The sequence below is a fragment of the Aspergillus versicolor genome (assembly GCF_001890125.1).
Source record: "Aspergillus versicolor CBS 583.65 unplaced genomic scaffold ASPVEscaffold_3, whole genome shotgun sequence".
Taxonomy (NCBI): Eukaryota; Fungi; Ascomycota; class Eurotiomycetes; order Eurotiales; family Aspergillaceae; genus Aspergillus; species Aspergillus versicolor.
In genome coordinates this window covers 2,363,900-2,379,746 of record NW_024467526.1, presented here as the reverse complement: position 1 = coordinate 2,379,746, position 15,847 = coordinate 2,363,900, and the positions used below count along the sequence as shown (strand labels likewise).

Here is a 15,847-nt window from a genome sequence, read left to right as displayed (position 1 = left end):
CAATGTGTTGCCCCCCAACTGTTCCTCAACACCAACTTCCTGTCGATTCCTCCCTCTTCTTTTCTCATCTCTTGCCTCTCCTTCTCCCCTTCGTATCGTCGTTCTCCGCAGCGAGATACCCCTAATCGAGTGTTCGTCAGTATATCTGAGTGTCTCTGAGACGAGGGCTCCAGCTCTCATCTCACCTCAACTCTCATCTCACTTGCTACTTCCCCAGTTTGGAAGGGGGTATAAATACGCCCTCTTTCGCTCGCTCTTTCCCTCTTTCTTCCTCTCTTTCCCCTCCAGATCTCGTCTCCTGCCGAGTTCTCGCACGTCCACTTCCTCCTCCTCCTTCTTCTTCAACACCAACACAACACCAACACAACTCCTTCAACACTTTTCAGACCCTCTCTCCCTAAGACCTTTTCTTGAGTCCTCGACCCCCTCCTTCATCAGAACACATCCTTATCTCCTTCGCTCCCGTCTGTCTTTTCGACAGCGTCCTTCCCGTTGTCGGCATCTCGAAAAAAGAATATCTCTCGGGAACCAGTGACACGCAACTAAATCGCCATCATGTCGCAGTCCGAAGCACGTAGTAGGGACCCGGCTTTAGACCGGCCTCGGCTTGCTACCGACATATGTCGGAGAGTTGATCTGCCCTGTGGAGCATTTTCCATTAACCATTTGGTAAGTGGGTGTTTGTCTACTGCTCCAACCAAGCATCAACTTCGTCACCAAATGTGTCCACACAATTAACTGTGCCGTGGAATTGACCATTTCACCCATTTATTGATTATCCTTTGCCCCTTCCTTCTCATGTTTTGCCTTCTTGGTCTCCTGGGCCATTCCCAGGTTGAATTCTCGTTTTTCTTCACCCCGTCAGCCTTCAAACGGCACCGACATTGCATATGGGGCTTCACCAAACCATTCCATGTAAAAAGCCGTCACTCAAACTTGTCTGGTGGCGCTGTTTGTATTCCTGCATGTATTCAACCATTGTTCACGCCACTGAGGCCAGTTCTAATATTTAAACCCCCGCCTTTCCCCCCTGGCCTTTGAGCTTTATCCCGTTTCTCGATCTACCCAACACCTTGAAGATTCCCTTCCGCTCTCCTTGCACTCGCCCAGGAATATTCATCGTTTTCCCCTTTCAGAACTCTGCCCTTGCCTTTCTTCATAGTCTTTACCATGGAGAACCTCGATCAGATCAATAAGCTTGAGGGCGGTCTCCGTCACCTTCGTCTTCGTGATGCTAACGCCCAATCAAAGTACGCCGTTCCTGTCGAATTCGTTCGTCGACCTGGCTTCAATCCAACTGGCAAGGAAATCGAAGTCCAGATGAACTCATACAGAGTTACTTCATTCCCTACCAAGACGGTGTACCAGTATAGTGTGAGTACTGATACGCCCGGAATCACCTAAGCGCGTTCTATCTAGTGACACTTGTTCTAACTTGACTTAGGTCCGAATTGGAACTGGCGTGGAGAAGAGCATAATCAACAAGAAAGTTTGGGATTCCAAGGCCAGGAAGCAGCGTCTGAAAAACTTCATCTATGATGGGTTCAGCCTTGCTTGGTAAGTGCCCTCCACAATGAGCTCGGACATAGACTGATTAGATATATAGGAGTCTGAACAACTACTCAAAAGAGACCAACATTGTTGTTGACCTCGACGCCGAACAGAACAGACCCCCGGGGAAAACCCCCAATCAATTCCGTTTGGTCGTCAGCCCAACAAAGACCGTTGACATGGCGGTTTTGTATTCCTGGTTGACCGGCGAGACATCCTACTCGGAAGTCATCAACGAGTCAATGTGTAAGTAGTTTGCTCTACCACCAGACACAGTGTCTTGCTAATAATTATCTCAGCTTTCTTGGATCATCTTGTACGCGAACACCCTGCCAGCCAATTCCTTGCAATCAAGCGGTCTTACTTCAACCCCAATGGCGAGAACAGAGATATTGGTGGCGGCGTGCTAGCTTTCAAGGGCGTTTATCAGGCCCTGAAACCAGCTTCGGTAAGTGCCTGCTACAAAATATAATCGGATATATCTAACTAAAGTTGACTTAGGGTCCTTCCCTCATCGTGAATGTAGACGTTTCGAACTCATGCTTTTGGGCTCGTACTTCTCTCATGGGTGCCACACAGGCAATCATAGATGCGCGTGATCCTCAACATCTCACACACCTTCTGCGGCACATTCCCCAGGAGAGTGGCCGGCGCGAGAGTCCTCACTTCCACGAAGTTTCTCGTCGTATCGCAAAGCTTCAAGTCCGGCCCCATTACCCAGGCTGTCCCGTTGCAGGAACTGATTTCACGGTCAGGGGCCTCATCAACTGCAACGCCAGGGAATGGAAGATCGATGTCAGGGACCCTGCAACCGGAACCTCCGAGAGAATGAGCATTGAAGCATACTTCAAAAGAAAATACAACCTTACTCTCGACCACTGGGATCTTCCTTTGGTGGAGCTGACCAAGAAAGGCGTCGTTTACCCACTGGAACTCCTGACCATTCATGGTCTGAACCGTTACTTGTGGAAACTGAACGAATATCAAACTTCGAACATGATCAAATATGCTGCTGCTCGTCCGGCAGATCGCCTGAGATCTGTCGAGAATTCCAAGAGAATGCTCAACCACCCCAATGATCCCGTCCTGAAGGCCTTTGGATTCGAGGTCGGTGATGATATGATTCGTACAAAGGCACGTCTCCTCCCTGCCCCCGATATCGAATTTGGCGGGAAAAAACGCGTCAATCCAGGTACCAACGGACGCTGGGATCTCAGAGGAAAAAAATTCTACCAAGCTAACAAGGCACCCATTGTCGCCTGGGGTGTTGGGTACTTCCCTGGCAGGAACAACGTGATCAGCGATCAACAAGTCAAAGATTTTGTGGATCTCATGAACAGTACATACGTTGGACATGGTGGCGGATTTGAAGTCAAACCTGTTGTTGTCCCACTAAGGGAAGACATTGGTGAGGCTGTTAAGAAGCTTTACAACGCAACCGGTGTCCACTTCCAGAAAGACCCGCAGCTCCTCGTTGTTATTGTCCCCGACAAGAATTCGTTTACCTATGCTCGGATCAAAAAGTCCTGTGACTGTCGTTGGGGAGTCCCATCCCAGGTTCTTCAGTCTGCGCATGTGGTCAAGAAGAACCCGCAATACGTCTCCAACGTATTGATGAAAATCAATGCTAAACTCGGAGGCACCACTGCTCGCGCTATTCCAAAGGTTAAGGAGGCAACTCTGAGGCCTCGGTCCATGATTATCGGTGCCGATGTTACTCATACACCCCAGGGTGTGTGGCTCCCCTCGCTATGTGCAATGTCTGTCTGTATGGACCAGTTTGGCGGCCGGTATTGGGGCGCGTGTGAGGCAAATGGCGAAAAAACTGAAATGATAGCCCGCACAAACCTGGAGGCCATGCTCACACCTCTTCTTCGGGAATGGATGTCAACTGTAGGTGGTGGTAGGCCACCAGACAATGTCTACTATTTCCGCGATGGTGTTTCCGAGGGCGAATTTGAGCATGTCTTGCAACGGGAAGTTCAAGATATGAAGACAGTCTTTATGCAGCTGACGCAAAACCAATGGAAGGGAAAGCTCACCGTGGTGATTGCGAACAAGCGTCACCATTTCCGGGCTTTTCCTAAGCCTAATGATCGAAACTCTGCCGACAGGAACGGTAACCCTCTGCCTGGTACCCTTATTGCAAGAGACGTTACCAGTCCCCACAACTGGGACTTCCTCTTGTACTCGCACATTGCTCTGCAGGGTACTTCGCGACCAGTCTACTACCATGTTATTCTGGACGAGATGAAACACCGCCCTCAGGAGCTTGAGAATATGATTCATGATCACTGCTATCAATACATGCGCTCCACCACTTCGGTTTCCTTGTGTAAGTTTTATTCCTCATTCGCACAGTACGATTTTTCTATACTAATAGATAAATAGTTCCCGCGGTTTATTATGCTCATCTCATTGCAACTCGCGCCCGTCATCACGACAATGCTCCCGCGAGCTCTGGCCCTCAGAGCGGTCCCGAAGTCCCACTGAACAACCCTAAACCGGAGAAGCCGGTCATTGACCAAAGACTTCTCCCAATACATGGAACTGATAACCGCCTCCCCTTTAGCATGTGGTACATTTAATCGCTTGATGTGTGGGCACAAGTTTAGTTTTCTCCCGCTCGCTAGAGTGAGAGTTCCGTCCTGAATCCCCATTTATTTTGCTCCTTCTTCGTCGGTTCCGTTTCCTCAGTCAGACGATCGGACGTTTCATTCTGGTCTTCTTTTGAGAGTGTTTAGTTTTTATTCTCAACTGGCAAGGTCATTTTGTATTTCGGCACCATCGTCGCCTAGAAACTGGCCTAAGACTGGTTTTCGCAAACGGGCAGGGCAGTACACCGAGATCGTTTGTACCCGAAGAATTTAGCATAGTTCAATGCCAACCGAATTTATCACCTGAAGTGATACAGTAGCTTATTGCAATATCCAAATGTAGTAGTGTCTATTCAATCCAAAATACTATATGCACGTGCGGTTGCAGAGTTATTTCCCCGGCGCTCCTCAAGTTTTATAATAAACCAGCAAAACGAGGTTGGGACAGACGATGGATTCAAGGGAAAGGGTTCTTTGCTACCGTCCCACGGAGCCTCTCTCATCAACAAAAAGGGAAACATGCAATAAGAAAGTAAATCGTGTTCAAACCAAGGACAACTCGAAAGGGACACTCCGGGGCTAAGGGCACAACCCCATTTACAGCGCCAGATCTACCCTGATAATTGAGGTTGGAATTGGGTCGCTGGGATACTGGATGCATGCGAGTGAGAGAGACACGTACACGGCCCAGTAGCGGGGAAAGGCGGCGCAACTCGGAGAACTACGGAAGAGGAGCGAATTGAAGGAGGGAGATGATATTGAAATTCCAATATAGAGGTAGGAGTATGCGGTGGCAGGAGAATATGCAATTTACTGGAGGCATCTGGATGTCGCTCTGCTGCGTCTCCAGCGTGGGTAAGATTCTCATCGGACGGAACTCCCGATATGTCAATACACAAGTAGGTAACTGTCCGCCCTGGGATAATGGCGGCAGACGGGGAGTGCGGCGGTGTTGGTCCGAGATAGGACTTGGAGTTTACTTGTTTGAATCCTAGCCGTAACCGGGTTGGGTATTTTACGAATGCACACAAGCTTATGGAAAGAGAAGAGGAAGCAGATATAAAGAATGATATCAATGTTGAGGGTTTCTGCGGTATAATATAGATAAGTAGAATAACAAGATTGAAGGGCCAGGTACAGCACCACAGGGGCATCTAGATAAAGCGCGAATATAAAATAGACAACAGAACAAGAGAGATAAGACAAAGTCGACGAAAGTATAGCTAAGTAGGTAGTGTAGAGAAGACAAAGAAATGAAGGAAAGAAAAATCGGAAAACAACCCACACCATCTGTTCTACAATGTAAATCAATTGCTGCAATTCCGGAAGCAGCAGTTCCGTGCCTCAAAGCGCCAATAATTACCAGGTTCTATAAGGTGGTCACACATCCGTCATGCCGTATCACCCGCAGTTCCATTGGTCAAAGGCGCGGTGCTGTCGCTATCTTTAACCTGGCCAGCGTTGACAGTAGAATCGTTACCCTCGGCAACGTTGGCCTCTGGGTTTTCAACTCCACCTTTACCGTTGGTGAAGTCAGTAGAAGAAACACCCTCAGACTTCACGTTTGAAGCCTTCACACCATCAGTGCCTGCTGGGGTTTCATCATCGCCAAGAGCATCGGCAACACCCATGGCCACTCCACTATTCTTCTTGATCTTCTTCTTATTAGGCTCTGAGGGTCCCGACTTGTTGCCACTAGCTCCAGGAGCCGAAGGCGGCAATGGTCGCTTTTGCGGGCTAGTAGTTGGACCGGGAAGATTAGAAGGCGGTGGAATTTTACCAGAGGCGGGGAGACGCGGTCGAGCAGCCATTGGGCGTTGCTTCGGTGGTAACTCGAGGTCTTCGACCAGTGGTTCGCTATTGTGAGCCTGTAGCTTCGCGTTGAAGAAGGCTTGCGCCAGGCCAATTTGCGACGATACATTCTCAGACGTGATGCGCGGATACGAGGGAGGAGGCGTAAACACTGTAACAGATTGGGAGGTACTGCAGGACGCTTGTTAGCACCGGGTACGTATTAAAAGACGAGACTCTCGGCTTACCTTGTATTTTGTGACTGAGCAGCGTTGTACATTCTGTTTTGAAGGAGATGCAGTGGTACGCTGAGGGTGGCCAATCCAAACTCCTTGTCCAGCCCCAATTCTTTGAAACCGAAGAAATCTTCATCGATATCTTCGGCAAAGTCACCGCCGACAAATTGTTCACTACCGTCTGCAAATGCCATGGAGCCGTCTTCCCCGCCGTCTTGCAGAACAGGCCTAAGGAGCTCAGAAAGAAGGGAGCGCAAACGATCATGAGCAGTCACAAGCTTCGTGCCTAGTCGTTCAACATCATCTTTGATATAGGACTCTAGGCCCTCGATATCAATCCCGACAGAGGACAGCGTGTGGAGCATCATTTCCGGCTCGGTGTAAGCCCGCTTCAGCTGCGGCGAGGGTGTTGCTTCTGTTGACTCTGCAACGGGAACTTTTGGCACTTCCATGTAGGTTTTGAGGGTTTCGCCGATCTTTTGGAAGAAGTCGGAGGCCATATCCGTCGCGGCATCGAGAGCCGATGGCTGGTATTCTTCGAATCCGGTATGGTAGAAAACCTTTGCCACTGAACGCTGCAATGCTGCTTTGCAAACCCACGGGGCAATTACGGGTCCGTTGTCGTTCATAACATGGGGTGCGGCGTCCTGCTCAACAAATGGTTCCGGTTGGTATTTCTGAAACTGGTTTTGGTACATCTGCTAAGAATCAGTCATCCGTTCCATATCGATGATATCTTTTTGGAGAGGGTTTACCTGGGACTGTAGTTGCATCTGCTTGACAATACCAACTTTCGAGCAAATCTTCCTGGTTTCCTGCATCTGCCTCATGTTCGCATCCATCTTGCGGGAAAGTTTGCTATCTGGCTGCATAAACGATCCTTTCGGTAGTATCTTCAAAAACTCCTCCATCGTGTCCACTAGGTTTCCCTCGCTATCTTCCCTCCATAGCAAATGCGCCGGAAGGTCAGGGATACCAGACATGACATCGTAATAGTCAGGAATCACTTTGTCCTCCTCCACCTCAATCCCCTCAGCAAGGGTCTCACTAGCGGCGGTCTGTTCCATTGCTTTTGACCCAGGTTCATTCTGCTTCTCTGCTTCTGTGGAAATTTGCTGCTGGCTCCTGAGCCATCTTCTCATGCCCGCTTTAGTTCGAAGAAGAGCTGGCTCGTCCGAGTTGAGTTTATCACCTTTAAAAAGACGATGTCTTTCTGCAGCAATAAGTGCTCGGTCTTTCTTTGTGACCTGCTTCCAAACTTTGTATTCTGGGTCAGCAAGCTCAATACCAGGCGTGGCCAAGGCACTGAGTGCAGTAGTTGGTGTCGCTAGGCCTTCAAGATCCATACTATCATCTTGTCCTCCTGATGCGGCTGGAACAGCCCCAGCCGGGTCAGAAGGCGTTTGCGTTCCGGGAGGCGGTGTCGCAAAACCATTCTGAATCCCTTCCATGGGAATATCCGAGTCGGAACGTACAGGCGCCGGAGGTTGGGAGCTAGAGACGGGAGGAGGCTCAGATCCACTTGGAGTGTTTGGAGCTGGCGCTGTGCCCTTCTTGGATGATTTTCCAGGGGCTTTGCGACCTCTTGATGACATGATAGGCTCATCGTCGCTTTCATCGCCGCCATCAAGTTCAGCAAGCTGAAGCCGTCGTTCTTCTGCCTCAACCTCCGCGCGATCTCGGATAACAATTTCGGGGATGAGAGGCACAAGTTTTTCAGTTTCCTTCTTCATGTGAATGGCATGCTTCCGTAGAAAGTGCTCCGGATTCACGTTGTACTTGAGGCAGTTCGACCAGATGAGGTTTAGGTCATCTACAAACTCTTGTTTCGATTTGTACTGAAGAGCCTTGAGTTTCTTCGTCATTGTTCCGAGGTCCATGGGATGTTTGATGACTAGAAATAGAGTTAATATAGTGTCAAAGCGAAACTGGACAAGGATAGCCTTACCTGCGTAGTAATCCGGGGCATCGCGCTTGTTAACACGGGTCAGGAAAGCTGAAGAATGCTCGGTCATCGCTTTCAGTTCGCTCAGCACTTTCTCGGCAGCTTCGTAGAGTTCTTCCTGGCCGATCTTGTCTTCGCTAGCCCATTTGCTGCGATTTTTGCGAACTTCACTCATCAGGCTGCGGAGTTCGGCATCAGAAGCCTGGACCATCGTGCGCTTCATATCAATCCTTGCGATCAGGTTTTTCAAAGTCAAACTCGATGCGCCGAGGTTTGCAGCACTTAACGAGCCGTAGCCGGCTGAGCCTGAAGTTTCGTTATTACCAGCATTTGCCTGACCGGACATTTCAGCCTCCACTTGTCTTTCGGATTCTTCCAAGCGTTGTTGATCCAACATCGCATCTCTATCGTTCTCCAAGGTGTAAAATAGTGTGTGGAAACTTCTTTTGGCTGCCTCTTCGGTAGCCTTTTTGTCTTCCTCCAGTTTCTTCCGGATATCTTCTAAGCTCTCTTTCTTTGTTTCTTTTGTGCCCTCCGCGCCTGTAGATACTGAGGTGCTCGGCGGCCCTGGCGACGGTATCGCATTCGGCTGTTGAGCAGGGGCGGAAACCTTTGACGGGGGAGGCGACGCAGCCTCGGCTTCATCGTCGTCATCGTCGTAGTCGTCGTAGTCGTCATCGTCTAGCTTTCTCGCGGGTTTTTTGGGAGGCGCGGGAGCGGGCGCCGGTTCGTCGGCGCGTTGGTCCTGAGCCCCAGCCCCATCGGGTAGGGCGACAGCATCACCAGACGTGTCTTCAGATGATTTTTCACCCGAAAATAGACTATTTATTTTCGCCTCGGTGCGATTATACAAGTCGCGGAATATGGCGATGCGTGGATCTTCCTCCAAAGCAGTGTCGGCCTCCGATATCAAATTGCCCGCGTGAGAGCCATCGGCATCGACCGAACCGCGCATTTGAGGCGTTCTGGGTCCAGAAAAAGGTTTCGAATAGCCATTGGAATTCCGCGCATCAAGTAGATCATCAGGAGGCCGAAGATGACCCGGAGGAAACCAGGCGTTGTGGTGTCCGAGCGACATGCTCGCTCCAAAACCCCGGTTCTGGGGCGGGCGAGGGGGCTCGCTTCTCCACGGTTATGATCAGGTTCGAGTAGGCAACAATGAGGGCGTCTGGGAGGTAAAAAAATACATAGAGACAAAGTTCAGAGCACAGAGAAACGAGTGACGATGTCTCCAGGGCCCTAGAAGATGAGGCGGGCGTGGATTTGGATGGCAAAGACACGGGCACCTGTACCAGGTTCTCTGCGCGAACGGATGAAGTGAAGTCAGGTCGGAGCCGTGACCAGCAGCACGGTCGCCGAGTTTTAGACCAACCGTGCAGTTTTGGGGGCAGCAGCTTCCAAAAAGAACAGAACAGGAGCAAAAGAAAACAATAAAATATCTTCCAGAAGTAATTCTTCTTTTAACAGAGCATCTATACTCAGACCCAGCCTTCACCTTGCTAAATGCTGGTCCATTGTCATTGAAACCGGTGTTACTTTTTGAATGGAACCAGCATAATTTTATTCATGCATTGTTATCCAACCCTGTATAAATGCACATGACGTGAACCAACATCAGGCAGGCGTTGGAGCTTCAAGCCTTCGGCCCCAAGCTGTCATCATAGTCCTCCGCGACAACCACTTGGTCTGATTTCACCATGCGTATCCGATATCCCTTCGCGGGTATGTAATTCCTCCAGGCGCCCTTTCCAATCCCAGCGATACGGTACTACCGCGGTATCTACAAGCTCTCGTGGCTGCAATCGCACAAGTTAGGCTTCAGCCATGCTAACCATTGCTCATGCACAGGTGCCTTCGTCTTCCTCTTGATTTTATCGGCGTACATAGGCCTTCTTCCTCACAGCGACTCCTCGTCTGTGCCGTCGCAGCTCCAGCCAAATGACAAGGTCCTCCATGTCGTCACTTTCTTCCTGCTCTCCCTCATCTTCTACTGGATTCCCGACACCACCCGCCGACGCACACTCCATCTAACCCTCGTCGTCTGTACTCTTGCCCTGGGAGTTGGGTCCGAGATAGTTCAAGGTATCCTTCCGAATGGTCGCTCCTTCGATCCGTTCGACCTCTTAGCCAACATTGTCGGAAGTCTGGGCGCCATCGGCCTATGCACCTGGTATCATCGCCGTATGCTAGAGCGACGACGCAAATCCCGCTTTGGGTCTATGGGCGATGGTGGTGATGACGATGTCGAGCTGGGCATGACCCCGGGCCATCGCGACGAGGAAGGGTTAGAACCCCAAGAATCCGGCGTTATGAATCTAGAGCAGGAGGTCGATAACTGGGATGAGAACGCTGTCGATACTTGGGACACAGAGGACGGCGAAGACCCTAGTCGTCCAAATGCGGCTGCTTCGGCCGGTGGGGAGGACCAGAAAGTGCCCGTCGAAGGCGGCAAGAGAAGCGACTAGGTCAACTTTCATCATGGCCTTTAAGCATAGTCACTTCATCTTGACATGTATGGAATTTCTCCAAGGAGAAGACGTTCTCACGTCACGATTGAGCTCATCTCGTTCGTATTCCGTCCTCACGACTGATCTAATGTTACGCGCCTAGCGTAACCACCATTCCTCACGTTACGTAGCCTCCTCGACGAAGAAATGTTACTCCTGTTATGATTTGACTTGATCAACTTGACTCCCAGAATTCGCTGCAGAGTCCTTATGTGTGCCTTGTTGGCTGTTATGTGTAGTTGGGCCTGATTTACCTTGTCGAGTGTCTATGATTTCGCAACGGGTAAATAGGTCTCAAAAGGAGTTTGTGCTGCGAGTTCTGCATCCTCTCCTTGTATATCTTTATCGTGTTTATTCTAGATTAGTTGCTTGGTACAATTCGATAATAATATAGTTGAAACGGCGGAGGCTTCGGCTTGAGCCTCGTTTACATATATAGCATACAGCTCACAGGTTTCCTTGACCAACCAAATTCCACCCTGATCAGTAATTTCTGCTGAACAAAGACACCTAGGGAGAGCTGGAAAGGTAAAGAAAACACCCTCATAAATGGCCAGCGTATTGTCGCGTTGGTGCCTAGACTTTCAAGGGTTTCACAAAGGACTGTATCAACTGGACCAGGCTAAGTACATGGACTATACAGATAGAGAGAGGGGCCACCTCGCTCAGCCCAACTTAAAATTGACACCAAGTATGATACACCAATTCTAAGGCTAACGCAGGGGAGGGGCTAACAGAAACGACATGCAAGAATCTAATCCAGGATTCGCAAAAGTAAAGAACATCAAAGAAGGGGTGCAATCGCGATACAGGTATTCGAACAGGGTAGTGAACCATGCAAAGTAAGTCGTGTGGGGAAAAAGTCAATAAACTCAGGGCAACGTATGCAAATTAGGAATTCATGGCTAGTCATAATAACAAATTAAAAGCAGAAGATGTAGAATACGTCAGGGGCATTAGATGTGGCTTAGGAGTGAGGCCAACGCCCACCATCGGGAAGCAGTTAAGACTGTGTTTCCTCGTTTTCAGGCTGCCCTGGGGTTTCTGTATCAGAGTGGTACTCTGTCGGCTCCAATTCAGGTTTAGGGGCTGGCAGATAGGTATCTTCGTCGGACAATTTGGCAATTTTGGCAGACCTGGTATCGGATTTCTGACGACTGATGCCATAAGTCTTTTCCAGGATGAGGTCAGCTTGTTCTCGCAAGACTTCGTATATGAAAATCAACTGCATCTCGTTATACACCATCATCATTCGTTGTTCGCGAAGTTGGTTCACCGCCTCGAATACGGGGTCTATTTCTTGATCAGTGGCCTTTAGAAGTTCGCCTGATTCGAGTTCTTGTAGGAGATGGTCGAGTGCGATAAAAGTGCCCGTCCTCCCAACACCAGCACTGCAGTGAACAATTCGCGGATTCTGTGGAGAAGAAGACTTGGACGCTGACAATTCTATCAACCGGAGAAGCGCATCGCGGTCTTCGCCAACGGGTTTAGAATAGTCCGCCCAACCGGCAAAGAGAAAATGCCATACAGTCTTGGATTCGGAGCCCAATGTAAGCTCAAGTTTTCGAATCTCGGAACGGCACTCTGCGTTCCATGTGCTTTCCAGGAGAGTGATTTGACCAAACACGCCTTCATCCTCCGTTTGATCTTCATCACCATCCACGAAAGGGTCGTTGTTGTCGCATCGTAGGAGCATCGACGGGTCTTCAAAACTGACGGGGAAATATTGGGCGCACTTCTCACGACCCGATTCCATCGTCTGCGTGAGCATAACAATCACCCCCACATCATCAGTCTCGTGGAAAACCATATGCCAGAAGTGATAGAGGTCATCCAGCCTGGGTCCCTGTGGTATATTTAGCAGCCTTTTCTCGATGTTAGACCATGGTTGCCATTTACCTGCGTAGCGATGTATCTTCTCTGCTCCAGCGAGACCGAGTCTTTGAGCAAGATGGGCGATGCGTTGATAAAATCACATTCGCCTTCCGGAACCCGAAGATGTATGCGAGAATTAGCCCACGCTTGTACGTTCGCATATCTGTTTCTAGCCTTGACTTCGGGGTCGGCCTCCAACGCCCAACGATGTGAAGGATCATTAGCTTGGGTCGCTTCCAGAATTCGAGTCCGCTGCATCCACTCTAGCTCTTCAAATTTATGATGGATATCTAGATGCAAAAGTAAACGATTAGCCTCGCGAACTTCGTGGTGGTAAAGCGATGTCCCGTGAAGCAGAGGGCGAACCAACCTAAGATCGACTGCCGCAAGAACGGCGGGACGAGTTCGTTATCCGCCATTTCGAGTTGAGGGTTGTCATCTTCCGGTCCATCTATTATCTCAGCCCCTTCCTCGTTGTCCGGATGTGAGCGCTTGGTTGCCTGGACGCTCGTGTCGATTTTAATGTTGGGATGTGCCATTTTGGCGGCAGCGATCCTTTGGAAGGCACGAACCTTACCCAGGACGCCGCGCGCCTTTTTGGTGACCCGCTTCCGTTTCGAGACAAGCTTTTGAGAGTCGCTGCGGAAGCTGGGTGTATCGGGGGATGGAGAGCGGGATGTTGGAGCTGTGAAAGTCTGCCCCTCCGAGGCGCCGGGCGGATCGACAGCGGCGCCGTTCGGGGGTTGTGACAGGGATGATATCTGGAGCGTCGACAGATCAAGACAGCTGTGGGCGCTGCTTCTCGGCGTAGTTTGCTCGGCCAGATTTCTGGTTCGCCCGGGAATATTAGATACAGACAGATTGTTCGTTTTGATTATGTCGGTATTTTGCGTTTCGTAGAGGGGAAATCGCGCACGTTCGCGGAGCGCACGAGGTAGTAAGGAGGAGTTCGCTGCAGGTAATAATTGAATAGTAGCAAGTGGCACCGGCAAAATTATGCTTAAAATTCTCCCAAGCAGCACGCGACACCCCACGACGGAATATTGGTATGAGAACAAAGGTAGGTCTCTGACGCAGAAAATGAAGGGCAGAAGATGCTGGAAAGTCGAATTCAGGAGCAACTTTGCATTAATATAATAAAAATTAGAATCCACTACAGGAGAAAAGGGTCCAAACCAAAGAAGACGATGCTGGGGGAAAAGGCTTTAAAATAGGAAATATGAACACGGAGCTTTTTCTCAACGAGATTTTTATCGCATTTATGATCATCATTATCAAGATCATCAGTACGTACCACCAACTATTGATGGGTGATCACTTTGGGAGACTAAGTGTGATGTAATCAAGCCTGAAGAAGACCGAACGCTTCAACAATAATGTAGGAAATATATAGTAAGTAGAAGGCATGTATAGAGTAAAGCTGTCTTGAAACTGAGTTTCTCAATTTCTCCGAGAGTCAAACAAGAGGTAAGGTACACTACCGGAGGGAGCGTTCATCATTCATAGAGCGTTCGCTCAAACAGGGTTATTTTGTGCATAATTTCTTCACGGCTTGTACAGCTGCTTATTATAATTGGTCAGAATTGATATTGTGCCGGTCCGACATTGCTGACAAACCGACTTTGTCATCCCCATTCCAACCTTAACTAACTTAAGGCAGTAAGGCTGAGCCTCCCGCCGCTTTGAACCCCAGACTTCTAACCCAAGCTCGCAGACGCCTCCTGGCCTCATCGTCATTCATCAGACTATAGCCGGCCTAATCCATGTTGCTAATAACTTGAGCCGAATATAACCAACTATCCAATATGGTTTTTAATCGGTTTCTCCTACATTCCTTCGAGGTAAGCGGAGAACCCGAGCAACACCTGCAAATCCGCTTCGATTAAGCATGGCTGACGAGGTATTAAACATAGATTTGGTTAACAACTCGGGTATGCGAAACCTGATCCGCCACCCTTATCTTCGACCCTGGTACTAACACCTTCCCAAGTTGCTGACCAGTCCAACATTTCGTCGCATGGTGGGAAGGGTGCATGGAAAAATTCAACAGATGAGACATGGCACACCGCCGCAAGAGATGGGCGGCACTAATATAGAAAATACCGGTATGCTTGCGTTAATTTGGGAGTTATTACGGACCGGATAAGTGCTGATTCATCTAGGCTCTAGCCGCCAGTTTCTCAAACACTTCAAGGAGGAGTTAAAAGACCAATTCAAGGGAAAGAAGCCGCCAAAAGACCAGTGATATCCGTTATTATGCGCCCTCGGATTCTATAAACGACACCGCTCTTGTTGCTTAGTGATACCCAGCCTTCACATGAGGCTCGCAGTTACCTTTCCTTCTTTCTTTCAGCCCTCCCAACACCCTGGCGACGTACAATAAGAATGGATATGGATAGGGTGGCTGGTTCAAAAACTCACCATCTCAGTGATATTTAGCGGAGTTTTGAAGAACCGCCATTCAATGTTCTTTCTTTGGTTACTTCGTTATACGTCGACAGATGCAACGACTCTTATCCACACGATGGAAGCTGTTAGCATACGCTCGATTCGCAACGAGCTTCGGGACTCGAGCTCCGAACATCTATCACGGAAGAAACTCGGTATATAGTTCTATGGACCTTACAGTGGGACGGAAAGAGGGTACCTTCAGTCCTTCACCGCTCTCACCCGGCTTCCCGGCATGTCTCAGTCCTGTCGAATCTTACTCCATATAGGACGTCTATGTTCTTGTCTAACCCTACTCCGGACTTCCCGGGACCCATGCTCATTTTCCTAACTCCCAAGCTCCCAACGTATAACAGGGGGTTGACACCTGTATACAAGCTCCTCCGAGTCCTTGTACTCCGTTTGAGCGGCTATTTTGGAACACGCAATTTATTTTTATTTTTATTTTTATTTTATTTTTTTTTCAGGTGGTTCGAGGATACGTTTGAGTGGGTGTTTGTTTGCCGATCAACGTCTCACTTCAACACACCAGGGAGTTGGCGGATGGAGGATATTCAATTATCAATAGTTTAAGATAGACTATCAACTACTAAGTTATAGGGTATTTATGGTAGCCGGATATGAATAATAACGATCGCATTATGTTCAAGATCTGCCCACATGCACGTCGGAACATGGCACAACGTGGCCTGGAAGCTGATAGTACATAGTAACCTAATAATAACGTACCCGCTCTACTTTTAGCGTTTCAAGAGTTCGAAAAGTCTGGCTGCAACGGCACGCCGATCAATTAGGGATCTGGGGGTGGTCCCCTTAATACGAAGGCAACCTGGTAGGACTTTGGACGCCTGACTTTATAGGCCACGTCGCAGCAAGAGCTGATATTTGCTTCAGGGA

At 49.2% G+C, this 15,847-nt stretch overlaps 5 protein-coding genes across 5 annotated transcripts; 3 read left to right on the top strand and 2 right to left on the bottom strand.

The window, feature by feature from the left end:
• Positions 1 to 1,170: 1,170 nt before the first annotated feature.
• On the top strand, positions 1,171 to 4,139 carry ASPVEDRAFT_126397 (putative eukaryotic translation initiation factor eIF-2C4; the record flags this gene model as incomplete). The annotated part of the gene is made up of 6 exons (XM_040806365.1): positions 1,171 to 1,374; positions 1,445 to 1,557; positions 1,607 to 1,797; positions 1,851 to 1,999; positions 2,053 to 3,886; positions 3,943 to 4,139. The coding sequence occupies 6 exons, from the start codon at positions 1,171 to 1,173 to the stop codon at positions 4,137 to 4,139; spliced, it is 2,688 nt and encodes an 895-aa protein (XP_040666232.1).
• Positions 4,140 to 5,205: 1,066 nt separating this feature from the next.
• ASPVEDRAFT_189493 (SAGA histone acetyltransferase complex subunit SPT7) lies at positions 5,206 to 9,633 on the bottom strand. The gene is made up of 4 exons (XM_040809046.1): positions 8,124 to 9,633; positions 6,931 to 8,069; positions 6,188 to 6,873; positions 5,206 to 6,131 (listed from the first exon to the last, which is right to left on the bottom strand). Exons 1-4 carry the CDS (start codon positions 9,196 to 9,198, stop codon positions 5,540 to 5,542), a joined length of 3,492 nt encoding a protein of 1,163 aa, XP_040666231.1. The 5' UTR covers positions 9,199 to 9,633; the 3' UTR covers positions 5,206 to 5,539.
• A 184-nt stretch (positions 9,634 to 9,817) lies between these two features.
• ASPVEDRAFT_128535 (VanZ family protein) lies at positions 9,818 to 10,585 on the top strand (the record flags this gene model as incomplete). Its single annotated transcript, XM_040806560.1, has 2 exons — positions 9,818 to 9,842; positions 9,969 to 10,585. The coding sequence occupies 2 exons, from the start codon at positions 9,818 to 9,820 to the stop codon at positions 10,583 to 10,585; spliced, it is 642 nt and encodes a 213-aa protein (XP_040666230.1).
• Positions 10,586 to 11,630: 1,045 nt separating this feature from the next.
• Positions 11,631 to 14,233, bottom strand: ptpB (tyrosine protein phosphatase PTP1; the record flags this gene model as incomplete). Its single annotated transcript, XM_040809989.1, has 5 exons — positions 11,631 to 12,473; positions 12,527 to 12,792; positions 12,873 to 13,599; positions 13,797 to 13,802; positions 14,120 to 14,233. The coding sequence occupies 5 exons, from the start codon at positions 14,231 to 14,233 to the stop codon at positions 11,631 to 11,633; spliced, it is 1,956 nt and encodes a 651-aa protein (XP_040666229.1).
• A 74-nt stretch (positions 14,234 to 14,307) lies between these two features.
• Positions 14,308 to 14,747, top strand: ASPVEDRAFT_82033 (uncharacterized protein; the record flags this gene model as incomplete). The annotated part of the gene is made up of 4 exons (XM_040817125.1): positions 14,308 to 14,343; positions 14,416 to 14,433; positions 14,493 to 14,607; positions 14,665 to 14,747. 4 exons carry the CDS (start codon positions 14,308 to 14,310, stop codon positions 14,745 to 14,747), a joined length of 252 nt encoding a protein of 83 aa, XP_040666228.1.
• Between the last annotated feature and the right edge of the window lie 1,100 nt (positions 14,748 to 15,847).

Bases quoted from the DNA above. Each gene is read 5' to 3' on its own strand.
- ASPVEDRAFT_189493 (XM_040809046.1), bottom strand. From the start codon at position 9,198: ATGTCGCTCGGACACCACAACGCCTGGTTTCCTCCGGGTCATCTTCGG. The intron at 6,874-6,930 runs GTAAACCCTCTC...GATTCTTAGCAG, and splicing joins AGATGCAACTACAGTCCCAG to ATGTACCAAAACCAGTTTCA. The intron at 6,132-6,187 runs GTAAGCCGAGAG...AGCGTCCTGCAG, and splicing joins GCTCAGTCACAAAATACAAG to TACCTCCCAATCTGTTACAG.